The following is a 20,581-nucleotide window of genomic DNA, read 5'->3' on the forward strand; positions in this document are numbered from 1 at the left end:
AGGCAAATTGGAACAAACTGAAATAATTCTTTCAAAAATAATGATATAATGCAATAAAATGATTGATCTGTGAACTTGAAATGTTTCCTATTCATTTACATTCAAATTGTCTTCGAACATTTACCTTAAATGGAATGATCATTTTTAAAGCAGACAAGATGGTTTCATACTCTTAACTGTTTGAGAACTTAATTATTTTTAATGTCAAGGAGTGAAACAATTCAATTTTATACAGCACAAGTAATGTAATAAAAATGGGTTTCATTATTTCTTATCCAATATGCATTCAACTTATTTCCATGAAGACATGTTTGTGGTGTAGAAAATGTAAGTCCTAATTTCATGTCCTACAATGTGATATAAAAGCAGAAATTCAGTAAGTACATAGTAAATCAATTAAAAGCAAAATACAGTGGATGCTGGAAATCTAAATTAAAAATATAAAATTCTGGAGGAACTCAGCAAGCCTGGTAGCATCTGTGAAGAGAGAAATAGAGTTTCTTCAGAATGCATCCTGAGCTCGTGAAGAGTTCAATTGACCCCTAAATTACCATTCTCACACCACTGCACAGTTAGCATGAGTGGGCAGGAATCAGCAGGCTGAGTTTGAAAAGTTTTCAGGAATGTGGGAAAGGAACAGAGTACAGTCTTGGAGGATGCCCTGTGCACATAGGGGACAATGAATCAGAAGGAAATATCTTACCTTCCTTCCTCCCCAAATTTATTTAAAACTGATCCTTTTACTCACTACAGTATAACCTCAACAGAGTCTGTTTAAGTAAACACAAGCTTGTTTTACGTGCACATGGAACATGAACCCCTGCTGAGCTCTCATTACCCGTTCTCTCTGAGTTACAAGTTTACATCACTTTTATATGGTTACTCAGCTCACTTTTGCTGGACATTCTCACCTCATACACAGCCTATCACCCACTGGACACATACTACCCACAGCCAAATCCGCAGATACATGTGCATGATCAAATCATGCTCTTCTAACAGCTGAGCACTGTGATTTCAAGCTGAAGTTTTGCAGTATTCATGGGTGGCATGGTGGCACAGTGGTAAGCACTGCTGCCTCACAGCGCCAGAGACCCAGGTTCAATTCCCGCCTCAGGCAACTGTCTGTGTGGAGTTTGCACATTCTCCCCGTGTCTGCGTGTGTTTCCTCCAAGTGCTCTGGTTTCCTCCCACAAACACAAAAATGTGCAGGTTAGGGGAATTGGCCATGCTAAATTGCCCGTAGTGTTAGGTGAAGGGGTAAATGTAGGGAAGTGGGTCTGGGTGGCTTGCTTTTCGGAGGGTCTGTGTGAACTTGTTGGGCTGAAGGGCCTGTTTCCACACCGTAAGTAATCTAATCTGAGATTGCCTCTCAAACTCTCATTCTAACTACAGCAGTGAAAATGTGACCTTTACCATTGATTCAGGCAATCAAGCAGTCGCATAATGCTTTCTTAACATGAATGCACTAAAACTATCTTTTAATCCTTATGTTCCCAACTAATGGTGTGGCAGGTCTGGCCTACTTCACTCACCTTCCCCCATGCCCTCCTTACACAGTGCCCCTTACTTATTGGGATCCACTGGGGCCTTCATCCTGGGACTGGTGGTAATCATAGCAGTACACACTATTAAGCTCAGGCACTGCTGGAGCTGTCAATCAATCAGAGTGGCTGACAGAGGATGGCTGTTCCTACCACTGAGGGACTGAATTCCCACTAGTCATTAATTTAGCCCCCAAGGCATGTTATTGCTGTGAGCCAAGGTTGTTCTGAGTCTGTTGAGTGGCTGCTGACTCTCCATCTGGGGATACAAACCCCGCCTCCAACCCCCACCCCACCACCATCACCACCACCCTGCCCATTATCTCTCCTGCTACCCCCCCCCCCGAACCCCACCTCTGTTTCAAGCTCTTTACTCTCGTTTCTCCAGTTATATCTCCCCTAAAGTCCCTTGTCTCTGTTGCCTTCTGAAAAGCCATTCCCAGTTTGTCACTGAAATATATATTCTTTAAATTTTCTCTGTCACTTTCTCCTTTCACTGTGACTTCAATTTACACCTCAACACCACCCAGCAAGATGGCAGCAGAGAAGATGCTCTACCCAGAGCTCCTCTGCTTCGCCTGTTCTTCCTGTTCTTTTTGTTTCTTTTTCTTAAGCAGTCTTGGAACAGTGTTCAGGGGACCGTGTCCTGCAGCAGTGTTCAGGGGAGCATGTCCCTGAAAGGGGAAATGGGTCCTGAAGATCCATGAAAAGGAAAGCGAGACCCAGAGCAGCTCGGTTTACCTTGGTGCAGCTGAGTACTGGTGCTATTATTTTTCCTTTTACTTATCTTTTGCATTCAAGATTTGTACCTAGGTACTTTTAGCTAAAATGGTGCCACTAGAGGCAGCCATTATAAAAATGTTTCACTGTACACTGGAGTACATGTGACAATAAATGATATTCTATTCTAACTCTCCAACCCCACGTATTGCCACAGGTGCCAAGGACAACCAGCAGGAAGTCTACTGTAGGATGTATTTTTAATAATGTCTTAATTTCCAAAAAATGTTTCCTACAGTTCCTGCAAGGCACATTGTAGCTGTAAATAGCAGGAAATAGGGAAACCAAATCAAAGGTGGAGATGTAACAATTGCCTGAGTCATCTTCAGAACACTGATGTCAGTTCAACTGAAAAAACAGCAAGATGGAAAATCCCTGATGCAACTTCCTCCAATTTTGCCTTTCCCCTCACTGGTTTTCATTGTTAAATGATACAATGAACAGATTGACAGCTGACTGGGGCTGTTATGAGAGTGTGGTCGTGGTATCTTTGATGGTTAGAAGTTTTCCCTAAAAGGGATAACTTTCTGTCCAAATATCATTGAAATGATTGATGAAACTCAGAAATCTACCAAATTGCAGTTCAATTTCATTTTTCCATTTTCACAAACCTGTTTGCTACTGGTCCAACCAACTCATTAGGATTTCAATGGCCATACAATTCTGTTTCCATTCATGTTTTAATTTATTATAACCAGATGAAGAGCCATGGAATGGCTCTATTTTCAATCTCTCTGCTTGGTAAAACAAAAACTTATGTTTCTTTGAGCACAAAGTTGTACTTCACTCTAATACAAATGCAGTTGGTCAAATACAAATGTCTATTGTATCAGAAATTGACCAATTGCAAAGTTTTATGGAGTGTTGCTGAACAAAGAGACTTTGGAGTGCAGGTTCATCGCTCCTTGAAAGTGGAGTTGCAGGTAGGTAGGAGAGTGAAGAAGGCATTTGGTATACATTCTTTTATTGGTCAGAGTATTGAGTACAGGAGTTGGTAGGTCATGTTGCGGCTGGTCAGGACATTGGTCAAGCCACTGTCAGAATATTGCATGCAATTCTGGTCTCCTTCCTATCGGAAAGATGTTGTGAAACTTGAAAGGGTTCAGAAAAGATTTACAAGGATGTTGCCAGGGTTGGAGAATTTGAACTATGGGAAGAGGCTGAACAGGCTGGGGCTGTTTTCCCTGGAGCGTCGGAGGTTGAGGGGTGACCTTATAGAAATTTACAAAATCATGAGGGGCATGGATAGGATAAATAGACAAAGTCTTTTCCCTGGGGTCGGGGAGTCCAGAACTAGAGGGCATAGGTTTAGGGTGAGAGGGGAAAGATATAAAAAGGACCTAAGGGGCAATGTTTTCATGCAAAGGGTGATACGTGTATGGAATGAGCTGCCAGAGGAAGTGGTGGAGGCTGGTACAATTGCAACATTTAAAAGGCATTTGGATGGGTATATGAATAGGAAGGGTTTGAAGGGATGTGGGCCGGGTGTTGGAAGGTGGGACTAGATTGGGTTGGGATATCTGGTTTCCATGGATGGGTTGGACCAAATGTTCTGGTTCCATGCTGTACATCTCTATGACTCTATGACTCTAATTAAAATAAAGAATATTTTTATGAACAATTAATATTAAGAGAGATATTAAAGATTAAGCATACACACAAACAAGTGCAAAATTAAAAAGAAATAGTGTCCTGTTTGTAAAAAAGGAACAGAGAAATTAAAGCCCTTGGAGTGTCATTAAGGTGTTAGATTTTTAACCTGAGTTCGTAGTACTTAATTGGTGTCTTCAATCACTAGTAGTATCAAACATTTCTATTGCTCTTTTGAGTTCTTGATGTTTTTGTTTTGATCAGTTCTGTCACCAGGCATTTTCCCTTCATCAAAGGCCAAGAGTACACTCCATCAAGCTGTTTCTAGTTCTGCAGTTAAAAATCATGCTGCAAGAAGTAGTTACTTGAAATATGGGTTGGTCTGTGTATATCTGAGTTCACTGTTTCCAAGCTGGATGATTCAACTTGATGTCTTTCATCTGCCACATGTGAAACTTATCTTAAGGTGTAAATCAAAATAAGAGATGAAGAAAGCCTGATTGGGTATATTAGTTCTGGGATCTTTTGATCAAAAGTCACTTTCAATGCAGACAATTTTGTTTATTTCATGTTGATTTCATGAAGCTTGGCTTACCAGTGTGGTCACATGATTGCTGTGACCATTTTATATACACTAAAATAAAGGAAAAATGTTTATGTACGACCCAGGTATTAAAACCAGATGGTGGAATTTGAAAATTAGTACTCCATATTTTATTAGTATCATGACTGTATTCCTTGAAATTTTAAGTCACTCGCACATCAGATTGTTTTTCACTTCCAATGCACATTAATTAGAGTTTATTTGAAATGGTTACTGTTAAATTTATTAATGGAGGAAGTACAAATAGGCAGTGCACTTCAACTTTAGTTGAAATGGAGAAATTAAAATTTCCTCTTACAAGGCTTTACTTTGTGGCCAACTGCTTAAATTGCAGCCTTATACTGAAGTGATCAAAACTAAGTATTTAATGTCTGTTTGATCACTGTGATGCACAGTATAATTGTGACTTTAACTGATTTGTACTGAAACCTTTTTAAATGCAATTTTGTTAAAAAACAGAATTATTGTAATATTAATCACAGAATCAGGGTTTTAATGAGCTGAGGCTGTTGTGGTGCAGATGTAGAGTCTCTGCATCTGGGTTTAAGACCCATCTTCCTTAGAGATGTGTTATAGCATGTGTGATCAGGTTGAATAAACTTATTTTCAAACAAATAATCAAATGTGATTAAGTCAGGTAAATTATTCCATATGATTCCAACATGTTTACCTGATACTTTATTGAGTTCACAGTAGAAGAGCTCTGACCCATCATACCCAGAATCTAATACAACTGTACCATACAATGGTTTCTTCAAAATTCCTATACCAATTCTAATTTGATCTCTACATTTCTACAAAGTGACATGTTACCAATAAAATGTATTACATAAAAAGGTCCACAACATGGCATTGAATATATCAACATGGTACGAAGTAGACAGACTTGTTACTTCTCAGGCTATGCTATAGGGAGAGGCTGAATGAGTTGGGGTTAATTTCCCTGGAGCATCGGAGGTTGAGGGGTGGTTTTATAGAGGTTTATAAAATCATGAGGGGCATAGATAGGGTAAATAGGCAGGGTCTTTTCCCTGGGGTGAGGGAATCCAAAATTAGAGGGCATAGGTTTAGGGTGAGAGGGGAAAGATTTAAAAAGAACCTAAGGGGCAACTTTCTTCACACAGAGGGTGGTGTGTGTTTGGAGCGAGCTGCCAGAGGAAGTGGTGGAGCTTGGTAGAAATTACAACATTTAAAAGACATCCGGATGGATATATGAATAGGAAGGATTTAGAGGAATATGAGCCAAATGCTGGCAAATGGGACCAGATTTATTTAGGATATCTGGTCGGCATGGACGAGTTGGACTGAAGGGTCTGTTTCCGTGCTGTACATCTCTATGGCACTATGACACTATGCTAATCATCCTGTTTCCATGATTATATGGTTTACTTGAGCTTTTCACTCACTTCATTACTATAAAAACACTGACCAGAACAACTTTTCCCTGGATCCTGAAGATGTGAATGAGTGACCTTTATGCATTACTTCAGATCCTAATCTTTGGTTTATGCTAATCCCACAATACCTCCCTGTTCAACAAAGCTGAAAATTATTCTAACTTATTGTGTGTTGATCCCACAAAGCACCCAAGCCATTGTGGTATATGAGTAATGTAAACTCAAATTTCCACAAGTTGTATTCTATTGTTTTGATTATGTAATTAAATGTTTGTTTACTTTGTGAAACACTTCTCTTTGATGGTTGAATTAGCCTTTGAGTCAATGAAGTCTGTTTCAACTTTGCCCGTACCTATATTAGCACCATTTAAGTATATGTGTTGCTCTTGTAACCCATGCGCAATCATTGACATTTTGCAAAGTTCATTCTGATATTTTCTTCCCACTGCATGTTTGGCCAACTTTTTCACTTTTAATCGACCTCCTCTTAATCCATTGTCTCTTTCTTTGTTTTGGTATCATCTGTCAATTTGACTAGTCTATGACAGAATTCTAAGTTCAAGTTGTTGATGTAAATTCAAAATGACAACATGCTTTGTGGCATCTCACTCAGCACCTAACCATCATGACTGTCTCCCTGCTCATTCAATGCACACAATTCCTAATTTTATTTCTACCCTTTTAGTCAATCAAATATAAATACCCAAGATTAACTTCAGAGTTTCCACATTGTTAAGTTTAGATAATAGTGTTGCATGCTATCTGGAAATATAGGTTGGTTGAATTTAAGATAATCTGCTTGCGGTGTCTCGTTTGACAAAGAATTCAAGAAGGTCATCAGGCAGAATGTTCCCTATTTGAATACCATGTTACTGAATATGACTTAATTTAGGTTTTAACATATCTGTGTTATTGTTTTGTTTAAGGTCTGTATTGTTTTGTAACTGTATTAGTATTGGGGATTGTAGCAATAATAGTGAGTTTGCAATTAAAATTCTAATTGTTCTTTTAGGTTACCAAATGAACCACCATTAGATAAAGGTTTTCTTCCATGGCTGGGTCATGCCTTTGCATTCAGCAAGGATTGTGCCAAATTTTTATTAAAAATGAAGACAAAATATGGAGACATCTTTACGGTAAGATCTCTTTAATTTTGAGAATAAACTACATTGGCAATGTTTCAAATATGTTTGCTTCCATTTAGTTTTGCTCTTGAAACAGCTTAAAGCCAATTTTATTTTTATCATCCTCAGCTGGAGGTGGTGGTATAATGTATTTTCACTAAGTGGTAATTCAGGCTAATGCTCTATGAACAAGGGTTTGGATTCCACTATGGCAGGTGTCGAAATTTAAACTTAATTAATAAATCTAGAACTAAATAAATCAGAATTAACAGTGAGCATGAAATCAGTAGCATGACCACCAAACAGTCCCACCCCCATCTTGAGGATATGCTCCAACATATTGTGTGGCATGATCATCATTTTGAATTAAAAATCATACAACACCAGGTTTTAAGTCCTACAGGTTTATTTGGAAGCACTAGCTTTCGGAGCGCTGAGGAAGGAGCAGTGCTATGAAAGCTAGTGCTTTGAAATATATTTGTTGGACTATAACCTGGTGTTGCGTGATACTTAACTTTGTCCACCCCAGTCCAACACCAGTTCTCCACATCATCATTTTGAATGAGATAGATTTCAAACAGATCTAGCAATTGGAGCAGCAGAATCATACACAACCACAATCTTTCATGTCTCTCATAAGATCTAGTTCACCATTACAACCAAGCCAGGGAAACAGTGAAGAATGCAGAAGGACATGTCATGAGTAGCAGCAGACATATTTAAAAATATGGTGTCGATCCTGTGAAGCCACAACCCAGGACCACCTGCCTGCCAAACAGCGAAAGCAGCATGCAACAAACAAGACTAAGCAATCCCAAAACTAACAGATTGGATCAAAACCCTTCAGCTTTGCCACATCACTCATGTATGGGGCTGGACAATTAAGCATTCAACAGGAGAAGCAATCTCTACAACTGTTCCTGTCCTCAAAGATGGGGAAGACCTGCGCATTGGTGATAAACACAAGGCTGAAATATTTGCATCCATCTTCAGATAGAAGTGCTGAGTGGATGATCCAATTTGACCACCTCCTAAGATCCCCAAAATCACAGATACCAGTCTTCAACCTACTCAATTCTACTGATATCAACAAATGGCTGAAGATACTATGTAAGGGCCCTGACAGCATTTCAAAAACAGTACTGAAGAATTGTTCTCCAGAACTAGCCCTGCCCCAGCCAAGCTGTTCCAGTGCAGTTACAACTCTGGCATTTACCCATCAACGCAGAAAATTGCTTTGATAGTTCTTGAACATAAAATGTAGGACAAATCCAATACCCCTTCAGTATACTCTCGATCATCAAAGTGATGGAAGATGTCAACATTGCTATCAGGAGGTACTTACTCATCATGCTCCTTTTGGGTTCTGCCAGACCCACTCGACTCCAGACCACATTCCAGCCTAGATCCAAGCATGGACAAACAGTTGAACTCAAGAGGGAAAATGAGAGTGACAGTCCTTATGATCAAGATTCTGAAGCAGTCTGTGTCCAAATGTGACAAAACCTGTTCAACCTTCAGGCATGGGCTTTTATGTGGCAAATGACATTAGCACCATGAATGACAAGATATGGCCATCTTCAAGAGAGAATCTGATGATCACCTTTTGATATTCAATGGCATTACCATAGCTGAATCCTCGTAATCAATATCCTCGGAGCCACAATTAACTAGAAACTGGATTGCACCAAGCAAGTAACTCCTCAAAGCTTGCCAACAAGGTGCAAGTCAGGAACCTGATGAAATACTCCCCACTTGTTTGGATGAATCTGGCTGTACATCTCCTGGAAGCAGGCTTGATTGGGACCCCATTGAATATCTTCAAAATTCACTCCCTCCATTGCCAACACATAATAGCAGCAGTGTGTACCATCCATAAGAAACATTGCAACATCTCACCAAGGTTTCTTAAACATCATATTCCAAAGCTGTTTGCCACCCAGAAAGAAAGGGCACCAAAATGCATCACCTGCGATTTCCATCAAAGCTACATACCATCCAGACTTGGAAATATATCATAATTTCTTCACTGTTGCTGGAACTCACTCCTTAACAGCACTGTGGGTTCGCCTACACAACGTGAATTGCACTGGAAAACAGGTGACCACCACCTTCTCAAGGGCAATTAGAAATGGGCAATAAATACTGGCCTTGCCCGCATCTCAAATGAATTGCATTAAAATGACTGCTATGCTAATAGAAGATCAGATTTGTCATTCAATTCCATCTTTTCTTTTTCCACATCCTTCACCAACACAGCAGTGTTATGTCATAGTACAAAGAATAATTCTGATAAAAATGTAAGCAGAAATACTATAATCTGTACCAGTCCAAAATGAAAAAATATCATTATTAAGTGATCTGTTTGTGATAGAGTGAATCCAATTTGCATTGATATGAAAGTAAAGTGATGCTTGAAATATAATGTGCTGCCCAGCAAGTAGACAAATTGAAAAAAATTTCTGCTATCCATTATCACTAAAACAGTTCTTAAGTGTTGCTATGTGAAATACTGTTAAAGTTCAGTTTTACAGTTCATGAAACTTCTCAGCAAAAGCTAACTTCTACTGCCATCTGGTGTTACTAAAAGTTAATTCAGTAAAATAACAAGAGTGGAGGAAAAATGGTCAAAAATGATTGGTATGGTGATGTGTCAAAATAATGTTAAATAGTTTAAATAAAATATTTATTTCAAGCTGTTTTTTCATTGCTACAGATAAGTAAGATTATGTTTTAACAATCATTGTTTTTAATGTCAGCAATAAAGGTAAAGTCACTGTAGTCCTACCAAACCATAAGTTGCTCTCTCATTAGAGGCGACTGGTAGTTGTTTAACCTGAGGGTTACCACACCTCACTTTAGCTCATTTATGTTGAAGGAGTTAACAACAATGTCAACACCAACTGGAAAGTCTATAAATGGTCTCAAAAGTAGTGTTTTTTTTTGTCAGAATGGTATAATTTCTCTAACAGTTTCTCTCATTGTTACACTTACTGCATATGCATTTGATCAACCAGCAGCTGTTTAAAGAAGTGCAGTACAGTTGTTGTTCTCTGCTTGAGTTGGCATATATTGGGAGACCATTTAAAGATCTACCTCAGTTAATTCATGATTTGGAGGTGTTGAACTGGGGTGTACAAAGTTTTAAAAAAAGTCACACAACACCAGGTTATAGTCCAACAGGTTTATTTGAAAGCACTAGCTTTCAGAGTGCTCCTCCTTCATCAGGTGGTTGTGGAGTATACGATTGTAGGACACAGAATTTATAGCAAAAGTTTACAGTGTGGTGCAACTGAAATTATATACTGAAAAAGAACCTGGATTGTTTGTTAAGTCTCTCATCTTTTAGAAAGGGCATGTTGCTTTCAGTTCTTTCAGAATGTAATTTTAAGAAAATTCTGGGATTTACACATGAATGAACTGAATCCAATATGCCCATTCTAAAAGATGAAAGACTTAACAAACAATCCAGGTCTTTTTTCAATCTATAATTTCAGTTACATCACAATGTAAACTTTTGCTATAAATTCTGTATCCTACAATGTTATACTCCACAACCACCTGATCAAGGAGCAGCGGTCTGAACGCTAGTGCTTCCAAATAAACCTGTTGGAATACAACCAGGTGTTGTGTGACTTTTAACAAAGTTAATTCAAGCAGATAAGATTCCCATCAGACTTTCAATTTTTAATCAACAACTCAATAATTGGATACTGTGAAAGTTTCCTTCCACAGCTGATGAAGCAAATGAATTGGCCCTCAAAACTGGCGCTTTGTTGAGCAATCCAGTTTTCTATTCCTCATTGAAGTTGAGTGGATCCCTAGAATTTCCAGCTTAAGTCAGTATCAAGTTCCCTGAGAGAGGAGCTACTTTATGGCTATTAATGAGATGCTAGTTTGTTCAGTATTGACATTGCTTCCTGCCTCTGCTCCCAAAAACATAAGAAGACTCTGAATATCCACTAATATGGCAAAGGCTGTGCTTAGAGTGCCTAACATGTGACTTTTCCTCAAATGTCCCTGAAACAAACACATAGAACACTATAGTACTGTTCAAAGAAGCTTCACCTGAGATTTCATCTACAGCACATCATTAATAACCTCCAAGATGCTCTGTTTGTACTCTTTTAATGCAGAAACTGTGAACTTCACATTCTGTTTTGCTGGAGCTCAATAACTACTGGTCATCTAGCTAAAAATAGCCAACAGCAGCTCACCTTGTGCAGTCTGTTCAATTGGACTCCAATTCCCCCAGGGTGTACATATTTGAATGGTGCTTAGAATAACTAATGATGCATGCTTACAAATGCTAATTGGTCTGTTGTTGTTCTGACAGGCTATCTAGATAAGGAAAAAAGGAGAAGGAATTAGAGTGCTTTCTTGAGGACTCACATGTTGCAATCTACAGCAGAAGAATTTTAAGATTTCATAACATAGTTAACAGATAATTACTGAAAGGTGAAAAGGAAAAAGAAAACTGTAACAATGAACCCTCAGTAGACATGCTATCCACTTATCCATATCCAGTTTCTTCAATAACCTCCAAGCCTAGAATGCACAACACTTCCGTTGCTAAGAAGATTATGACCTTGATTTTGTGAACAAGCCACTTGATTTCTCCCTCCTGTTAATGACTATTTTGAACTGGGGAGAAAAAGGTAAAAGGACCAAATTGGCCTAATGACCATAACATACTGTAAAACCCAACTACTGTGTGCAGGTGATATCCATTGTAGTGACTAGTGCACACAACAAGCAATTACATGCCTTGCATCATGTTTTGTAAGGTCAAAATAAGACAATCCTGGATAAAGAAATACTTTCAACTGGAAAAATGAGTATAAAATGCACTCTGCTACCTTGACATTTGACGGCATTTATTTACAAGTTATAGTTGATTATTCCAATCTTGCATGGCCTGATGGGTTTCTGTAACTTTCTTCTGGATTAAGTGGTGGTGTGTAGGCAATTGCATTTATTGTCCTTGTCGCTTTTACCTACGAGTCATGAGCCACTCCAGGGCTGAATTTTACAGCAAGGTGTACAGTTCATGCAACATCCAGCTTCTATAAATGTCAGACCCAAGCCAATCAGTATTAAACCAGGCCACTCTGCAGTAGAAATACTCTCTGGACCTGTCCAGGAGTTAACAATGACACTTCCAGCCCTCGGTGGGAACAGGTTCTGCTGTTGAGCTGCCAGTATTCAGATTTCCAGTAACTCACATTCCCAGCAGCAGTGGGGAAATGGGCTAGGGTATGTAGAAAAGCATACCTTGCATGCCTCCCAGCAGAAATATACCTGGCAAGAGGGGAAAGCATCTAACCCAGCCATTTATCTTAGACTTGTAGCACTCATTTAAATATAAGTAGCTATTTCATTTTCTCTCATCTAATGTTTTCCTTCCCAGTAGACCATATTTCTCTTAGTTTGACTTGTTAAGTGCAGCTAGAAAATAGACTTAATAATAATCAGTGAGCTATGTACATTTCATTGTAGAATTATATCAAAACTAGGCAAACTATAGCCTGAATTCTTTTTCTGATATAACAAATATATTATTCAGAAAAAGTAAGTAAAAAGACTGAGTATCATCAAAAAAAAATCAGAGGAAAGAAGACATTTTAAACTGGAATATTAATATGACAAATGTCTAACATATTATTTGAAATGCAATGGCATTTGAATTGCAATAGTTTCAGTGATATGTCTCTCTTTTCAGCAATATTATGGAGTTCAATGTAGCTAAGTGTGAGGTGATTCACTTTGGTAAGAGTAACAAAAAGATGGGGTACTGGGCTAATGGTCGGATATTTGGTAGTGTGGATGAGCAGAGACATCTTGGTGTCCATGTACACAGATCTTTGAAAGTTACCACCCAGGTAAATAGTGCGGTGAAGAAGGCATATGGCATACTAGCTTTTATTGGTAGAGGAATTGAGTTCCAGAGTACTGAGATCATGTTGCAGTTGTATAAGACTCTGGTGTGGCCGCATCTGGAGTATTGTGTGCAGTTTTGGTTGCCATACTATAGGAAGGATGTGGAGGCACTGGAACGGGTGCAGAGGAGGTTTACCAGGATGTTGCCTGGTATGGTAGAAAGATCGTATGAGGAAAGGCTGAGGCACTTGGGGTTGTTTTCATTGGAGAAAAGAAGGTTTAGGGGTGACTTGATAGAGGTGTACAAGATGATTAGGGGTTTAGATAGGGTCGACAGGGAGAATCTTTTTCCACGTATGGAGTCAGCTATTACAAGGGGGCATAGCTTTAAATTAAGGGGGGTTAGGTATAGGACAGATGTTAGGGGTAGGTTCTTTACTCAGCGAGTTGTGAGTTCGTGGAATGCCCTGCCAGTAGCAGTGGTGGACTCTCCCTCATTATGGGCATTTAAGCGGGCATTGGATAGGCATATGGAGGATAGTGGGCTAGTGTAGGTTAGGTCGGCTTGGATCGGCGCAACATCGAGGGCCGAAGGGCCTGTACTGCGCTGTATTCTTCTATGTTCTAATCATGGACAAAGTAATCTCAGAAAAACACATCAAGGTTTTATATGCTGACATCACAATTAATCATTTCTCTGCTTATGCAATTGAAAAAAACATGTGCCTTAACCAATGGTTTAAGCATGTCAAACATTTACAGTTATGAGGAAATGCATGCCCCCAGTGTAACTACACTGCTCAATTACTTTGATGATTGCCACACTTTTATAGATATAAACTTCCAATAAAGCTTGTCCAATAGGAACAGAGCAGCCATTGACATAAAACTACCCACCAAAGACATGTTGCCTAATCAATTGCTATTTACTACCATCTTAAATGCTCCTTTCTTTACGTTGCTGAGTCACCCATCTGATGTAAACACGAGTCTCATTTTTACATAAAAATTGGGGCCCAATTATGTCATTGGGACCAACTGGGATGTTTTGACAAAGTAATTGGATCTAGTGCCAAGTATGTAAATCAGTTCTCATTTCAAACTCATGCAATCTGTCCCAATTTTGTGTAAATAGAGTTTTTGTTTTTTTAATATATTATTCATTTGAATAAATGTTCGAGTAGCTTGGAAAAAAAACTGAAATAGTGCCATTGAGTCATGCAGCATAGAGTTGGATGGATAACCCATAGGAGTTTGACTATTGCACAGTCTGATTAGCATAGAGTTCCAGTGTCACTATCAATATGATTATGTAAGTGCGCTGTGGCAAGTTTACAAAGGCATTTTTCATTGAACATATGCACAGGACTTCATAATGAGAAGATGACTTAAAAGTAAAACAAAACATAGCAACAGGAAGTGAAACTTTAAAAACAGAAACTTTTGTGGTGAAAGTTAATTATCATAATATAATGAATGGGAGGTTTTATAGTGCAGTGAGCCATAAGCTCACGGTTCATGATTCAAAACTTAATAACCGTGGAAGGTGTGTTCATAATTGGCCAAACAGTTGATTATCAACCTATAACCTTTCAGTACACCTCTGGCAGGTGTAAGAACATGAGAGTCCCCTGATCAGCCATCCTTGATGTAGAATGATGCCCCTCAAGCTATAGGCTTTGGCAGCAGGCTCGCAATCTTTTCAGGACGAACTAGCTATGAAAATAGAAATAAGCACATCTTCCTCATCACTGGAGACAGAAAAGCCTATAGGTCTCAAAGCCAATATAAATTATAAATAATTGTCACAGATCTATAATTATTTTAAATGGTGTGACTTTCGCAAACAGTTTCAAATACATCTTGTTTCCCTCAGAAACAAAAGTCTGCATAATGGAAAGCAAATTTTAGAAGCATCCAGATGTTTAATCTTACCTTTGCATTTTCAAGCCGAATGAATTAACTGACCTGTTACTTTAACAAAACATTGATTTGCAAGTGTGAGTTTCATCATAGAAGGAATTCCACAATTTGCATTTGGTAATGTAGTGTTTTTAATTTTTTTTTCACTTAGGTCCAAGTAGCAGGACGATACGTAACTGTTTTACTTGATCCTCATTCATTCAAACCAGTTGTGACAGAATCCAATACAAAGCTGAACTTCACAAAGTATTCAGCAATTTTAATGGACAGAATCTTTAACCTTCAGTTTCCTGACTATGATCACAACAAAGAAAAAGCTTTGCTGAAAATGTAAGTATCACAGAATATTCGTTATAAACATTTCAAGAAATAAGTCAATGGCATAATAATTAGAACATTCTAATTTCAACTGAACCGTGTATCAGTCTTAAATGACTTTATTGTATGTGTAATGGACCAGGCCTGTCCCCCTCAAAACATTTCAAGAAAGTGGCACAGACCCTACCTTTGCTAATTGTTTTAAGCAGGTGTGCAGTGGATATTCCAGGAGTGACGTAGCTGGTCAAACCAATTAGTTTTAAACAAAACAGGAGTTATCTACAATTTTACCGAATGAAATACAAACAAAAGAGAACAGAATACCGAGTAATGTAACTCTCCAAAAACCCAACAGATCATTCCAACTTAACGATGCTGTTCCAAATACTTGCAACAATCCCATACATTCCTTGGTACAAAAGGTAAAATCAAACAGAGGGTCTTACAGGAGCAAAGTCAGAGAGGATCAGCATGGACTTGCTTCCTTGAGTCCAGTAGCTTCAAAACTGCTGACTGCTTTCAGTAAATAGCCAGACCAGAGAAAAGCTGAGCTGGGAAAATGCGCCACTCCCCTTTCATTGTACATGTGTTCTTTTTAAAACTGAAAGCTTTCTGCCTGAGACAATATCTGTTAGTTATAATCAAATTGGCCTTAAACCCCTTCAACTTAGACTTTTCAGAGTCTGTGTCTTTTACGACCTCTGGGGAAAAGAAATGCCAAGGATAACATAACCTTGTGAAAGGAGCAGCATCATCACACATGGAATTGAGTTCCATTTAATTCAACTGAGTGAAAAATACAAAGAGGTTTACTATATAAATGATTATGTATAATTACATAGGAACATGCAGCTCATTAATATGTAAATCAGATTTGTCACTGAGATTGCAGGGAGAGATTAAGCAGCACTTTTGCAGTTAAATATTTGTTGTAGTTTCTCTCCATCATACATAAAACTATTTCTTGACACGCTTGTAAATTAACTTCACCGATTTCATGACATTGATAAGACTTTGACACAACCACAAACATAATTGTCAATTGCCATCATTGCAGGCATTCAAACTTTTGCTGACCATGAGAGAGTTGATCATTGTATGAATTCTTCACATAAAGAAAACATGTTCATTAGTTATCTGCTCCTCAAACAACAGGAATAAAAGTTTCAAAGACTTTACTGTAGCATGGAGTCTTAATCAGCAGGAGCACAGATAAAAACAACTGAGAACAGAAATCAGCATGCCTGACTGTCAACTCCTGCAGTTACCTGGTCATTGATTTAAATGAATGCCAAATACAATGTCTTGGAAAAGCTGTATCAGAGATGCGGGAGACATAATCCCATTTATTTTAAATAGTTTCAGTCACATTTATTAAACGTTCATTAAATGTTCATTCCTAATAATATCATTTGAAGATTAAAACAGAAAAAAAAACATGAAATTGAATTAAGATATCTCGTGGACATGTTTACTTGTGGTGTTCTTTCGAATTCTGTTAGATGAATGATTAAAACATAGAGCTAAAGATTATCTTTTCTAAAATGATGTGATTATAAAATATATAAATATGTCAGGAAGCTCAGTGACTAGGATTGCACAATGCTGTTGGCACAAATCAATATTTCTTAAATAAGATGATTTTGTGCTGCCAAGGCCATTGATGCTTTTTGCTTCACTATCCCTTTTCAGTCAAATGATGGAGTAAGTGAGCTATGGATTCACATGCCTTGTTCCCCTTGTTAACCAATGGGCTATTATTTGATTTTGATGTGTCTCTCCAAAAGATGTATCAAAATGTAACACTCATTTTTATTCTATAGGGCAACGGCTATGACAAACGAGGGGAACTTTAGATCGCCATAATATCTAGAGTCTGTAGAAGATAAATAAGATTCTCTGTAATACTGATACAAAGCATGGAACTTGTATGATGATATGGAAGTTCAGAAAATCAAAAATATTCATTTGAAGTTACTAGAAAATCAATTAGCATTGACAGCCAGCATGTTAAACTGCTACAGAATGCAAAACCTTGAGGTAGACATTCAGTAATGCTTATTCTATCATTGGAGAAATTCTAACAGTATGTCCCTCCCAGTTTGTGAGGTGATTGTTAACAAAAATAGGGAGAATCATAATAACGGACAGGAGCATAATTAAAGTCAGGGAAAATGTTGTGTGTCCAAACAGCTGCTTCAATGTATCAATTTCCAGATTTCTCAAAGCATGTATATTCCCTCATCCACCAGGTTTGTACTGCTCATAATATTTAAATACAACAGATTTAAATTTAACATGACCTGCATATTTGGTCTTCCTGAAATTTACCATTGGAATGAAGGTTGGAAAACTACACTCAAATTCATGGGACTAAGTAAATGTTGGGCTCAGAGAAACCAACAAATACATATGCAGTATTCATGGCTTTTAGTTAGCTTCAACTGGGAAAGGATTCATTGTACAGTACCTGGTGAGCAACCTATTTGTGCACCTTTGGAGGTAATGAGAGTCAAGATCAGGATAGGTGGTGCCAAGGCTGCTTTATCAGGCAAAAAGCATGATGACCATTGTCAGCAGCAACATCCAGTCATGGAGAAACTTGGTTCACAAAGAGTGATCGGTGCAGTGATAGTAGAGTCAGATAAATTAGGGACATTTAAAAACTCTTGGATAGGCACATGGGTGATAGTAAAATGAAAGGTATGTCCTTTATTTGAATCTTCGAGTAGGATAAAAGATCGGCACAATATCAAGGCCAAACGACCTGAACTGTGCTGGACTGTTTTATGTTCTATATTCTATGTTCAGTAAGCCAAGGAAAGAAGGAGCATAAAGGTTGAAATTACAGATGTTTCTCAAGTACTTGGGTGCTCAGGCAGAGGCTCAACTTCCATGACTCGATGGAGAAACATTGGGTCCAGAGATTGAGATTGTCGTGCCAGGTTGTTGCAAATATCTGCAGCCTCCTGAAGAAGACTTGCTGTCTGCTGAAGATCTGGTCACACATCTTCAGTGGCTGTGAAAGGCACCACTGCCCTCAGGTTCTTTTGTTCTGGATCCTTCTGAGATATTACTGAAGAGATAGCTATGCTTTTCCAGTCTAATTGAAGGGACATGTGTCAGGACCTGAAGTGTATAGACAATATCTTTGTAATTTACTTTATTGTGGATTGTAGACCAAAATGTAGCAATCCTTTAAATCAAAGACATTGAAAGGAGATGTTGCACTTTTGAAAACAGGTTACTGGAAACCAGTATGTGCTGTATTTACACTGTTACATTGTTCAAGTAATGAGGGAAAATGTTTGAGATTTAACACCAGTCTTAATTTGTGTTTAGAGCAAGGTTTGCCTATAGAAAAACTGTTGACTGTTTTTTCAACCACGACCAGTTGTGTGGGCCAGTCTCATTAGTATGAGAACAACTCTCTAATTTCCTCTTGAACAGCTGAGCAACCTCTGTGTCAACAATCCAGAGACAAAAAGCTCACAAACTGCAGATAGATAGCACCCTTTTCTCTCCTTCTAAGGAAGAAAAAGAATTAAACAATAACTAGCTATTCTCTTCCACCATTTGTGATTAGCTGTTGCCTATAACTCGAGACTGAGTAATTTGAGTATCCAATGCTCTGTGCCTTCAGTAAAGAACAGGATTTCATTGAATCCTGTAGATGGGTGCTATTGATCTCTGTTCCCTAATACCTTTTTAATTCCACCTATAACATCTGTATTTGTTTGTTCATCTGTGTCTGCCTACATACGAGTGTAGGAGTTTAGAAGAAGTTAGACTTTTAAGTTGGTAGAGTTATATTTTTTGTTGTTTTGTGATTAGAATTGATTTATCTGTGAGAAATAGTTTTGTTTTATGTACAAAAACCGAGTCAGTTTCATCAGACAGGAAAATTAGAGACAAAAACAGAAATTGCTGGAAAAGCTCAGCAGGTCTGGCAACATCTGTGAAGAGAAATCGCTTAATATTTCAGCTTGACATCTCAGAACTCAGGAAGGGTCACTCTACCCAAAACGTTAACTCTGATTTCTCTCCACAAATGCTTCCAGATCAGCTGAGTGTTTCTGTTTTTGATTTACAGCATCTGCACTTTTTTCTGCTTTTTAAAAGAAATTTGAAGACTTTGAGTAAGTTGATTACATCTGTAATATTTGTGATGCCCCTGGGAGTAGTGAGGTTCAGGAATTAGCACACTTTCTCAAGTGAATCATGACAATAATTGTGTCAATTCTGCCTGTGACAATTGATTGGGTTTCTATCTCTGGCTTCCCATGGGGACAGTGTAGTTAAAAATCTTGAATATTGTCTCTGGATGATTATTGTGGTGAATGTTTCTTTGCAACGTATGGATATGTGATCTGTTTCTTAAAGGAATTTATTACATTCCTGAGAAATTTAGCATAAAGGGAAAATGATCACTTCTACTCACATAATAGCTCTTCATAAGGCCACTTAAAAGTGATTATTAGCATGATCAGTAAATTCAGACCTATCAAAATCATTCTGGGAGTCTGAAAATCACTTTGCGTAGCATCTGACCAAAACTCTGGTCAATCTGATTGGCAATTCCTATTATAAAATGATTTGCAAACTGTTTACCACAGCTTCATTGTTGGTTAAGATCACATTGTCCTTGTTCTGTCAGTAGATGCCAATGGCACAAAAATGAAACCTAAGAATGTTCTGTGATCTAAACAATGTAGCTTTAGACCATTTGACAGCCTTGTTAATTTCAGATGGAGTGTAATAAGCTTTTGAGTTCAAATTGGAGCAAATATCGATTGCTTCCTAAAGACACAATTATTCAATTAATGTTCTTTATTATATCCTATGAGAAAATATTAAGGTATAAAATAACAAATAAATCTAAGTAAAACTCATGTAATTAAAAGTGCTTACCTTTGCTTACTATTGATTTTCAGATTTAATTTTCACAGATGTTTGAAGTGCATTCTGATTATCAGTACCACTAAAATGTTTACAGTATCTGTAGCTATTTTTAGCTTACTTAAAGGTTTGTGCACACTTCATTCTGTCGATTATTTAGCAGCACACAAATTTAGCCAATGCTTGTAAAAGGTAGTGCTGCTTCTCGAAGCTAGTTTTTAGACAAATTCTCACTCTCTATCAATGGAGGCAAGTTTGGCAAGGTTGCAAATTTTGTTCTTTACATGCTGAAAACAATTGTTTTCATCTCCTTTATATAGTGCAAAGATATTCAAAAAGTGCCAAAATATCCATGGAGGTAAACAGGGATTTTCCATGTAAAGAATGGCAAACTAAGTTCTGAAGCAGTTTTGATTTTGCTCCAATTTTGACCTTATGTAGTATACATTGGATATTAAGGAGATGTTCATATTAAATCAAATAAGATTAGTTCTCCAGAAGATATCTCTCGCTCCTTATTCT

General features: G+C 37.9%; 1 protein-coding gene across 1 annotated transcript in view; it reads left to right on the forward strand.

Moving 5' to 3' along the window:
* Window positions 1-20,581, forward strand: part of ptgis (prostaglandin I2 (prostacyclin) synthase) — a 103,819-nt gene that overhangs the window by 22,868 nt on the left and 60,370 nt on the right. The window contains exons 2-3 of the mRNA XM_087994896.1: window positions 6,928-7,051; window positions 14,994-15,172. Coding sequence (XP_087851022.1) covers window positions 6,928-7,051; window positions 14,994-15,172 — 303 coding nt within the window. The remainder of the gene's footprint in view (window positions 1-6,927; window positions 7,052-14,993; window positions 15,173-20,581) is intronic.

Source organism: Chiloscyllium plagiosum, unplaced genomic scaffold (assembly GCF_037043375.1).
Source record: "Chiloscyllium plagiosum isolate Xiang-an unplaced genomic scaffold, Cpla_swu_hap1 HiC_scaffold_15, whole genome shotgun sequence".
Lineage (NCBI taxonomy): Eukaryota > Metazoa > Chordata > Chondrichthyes > Orectolobiformes > Hemiscylliidae > Chiloscyllium > Chiloscyllium plagiosum.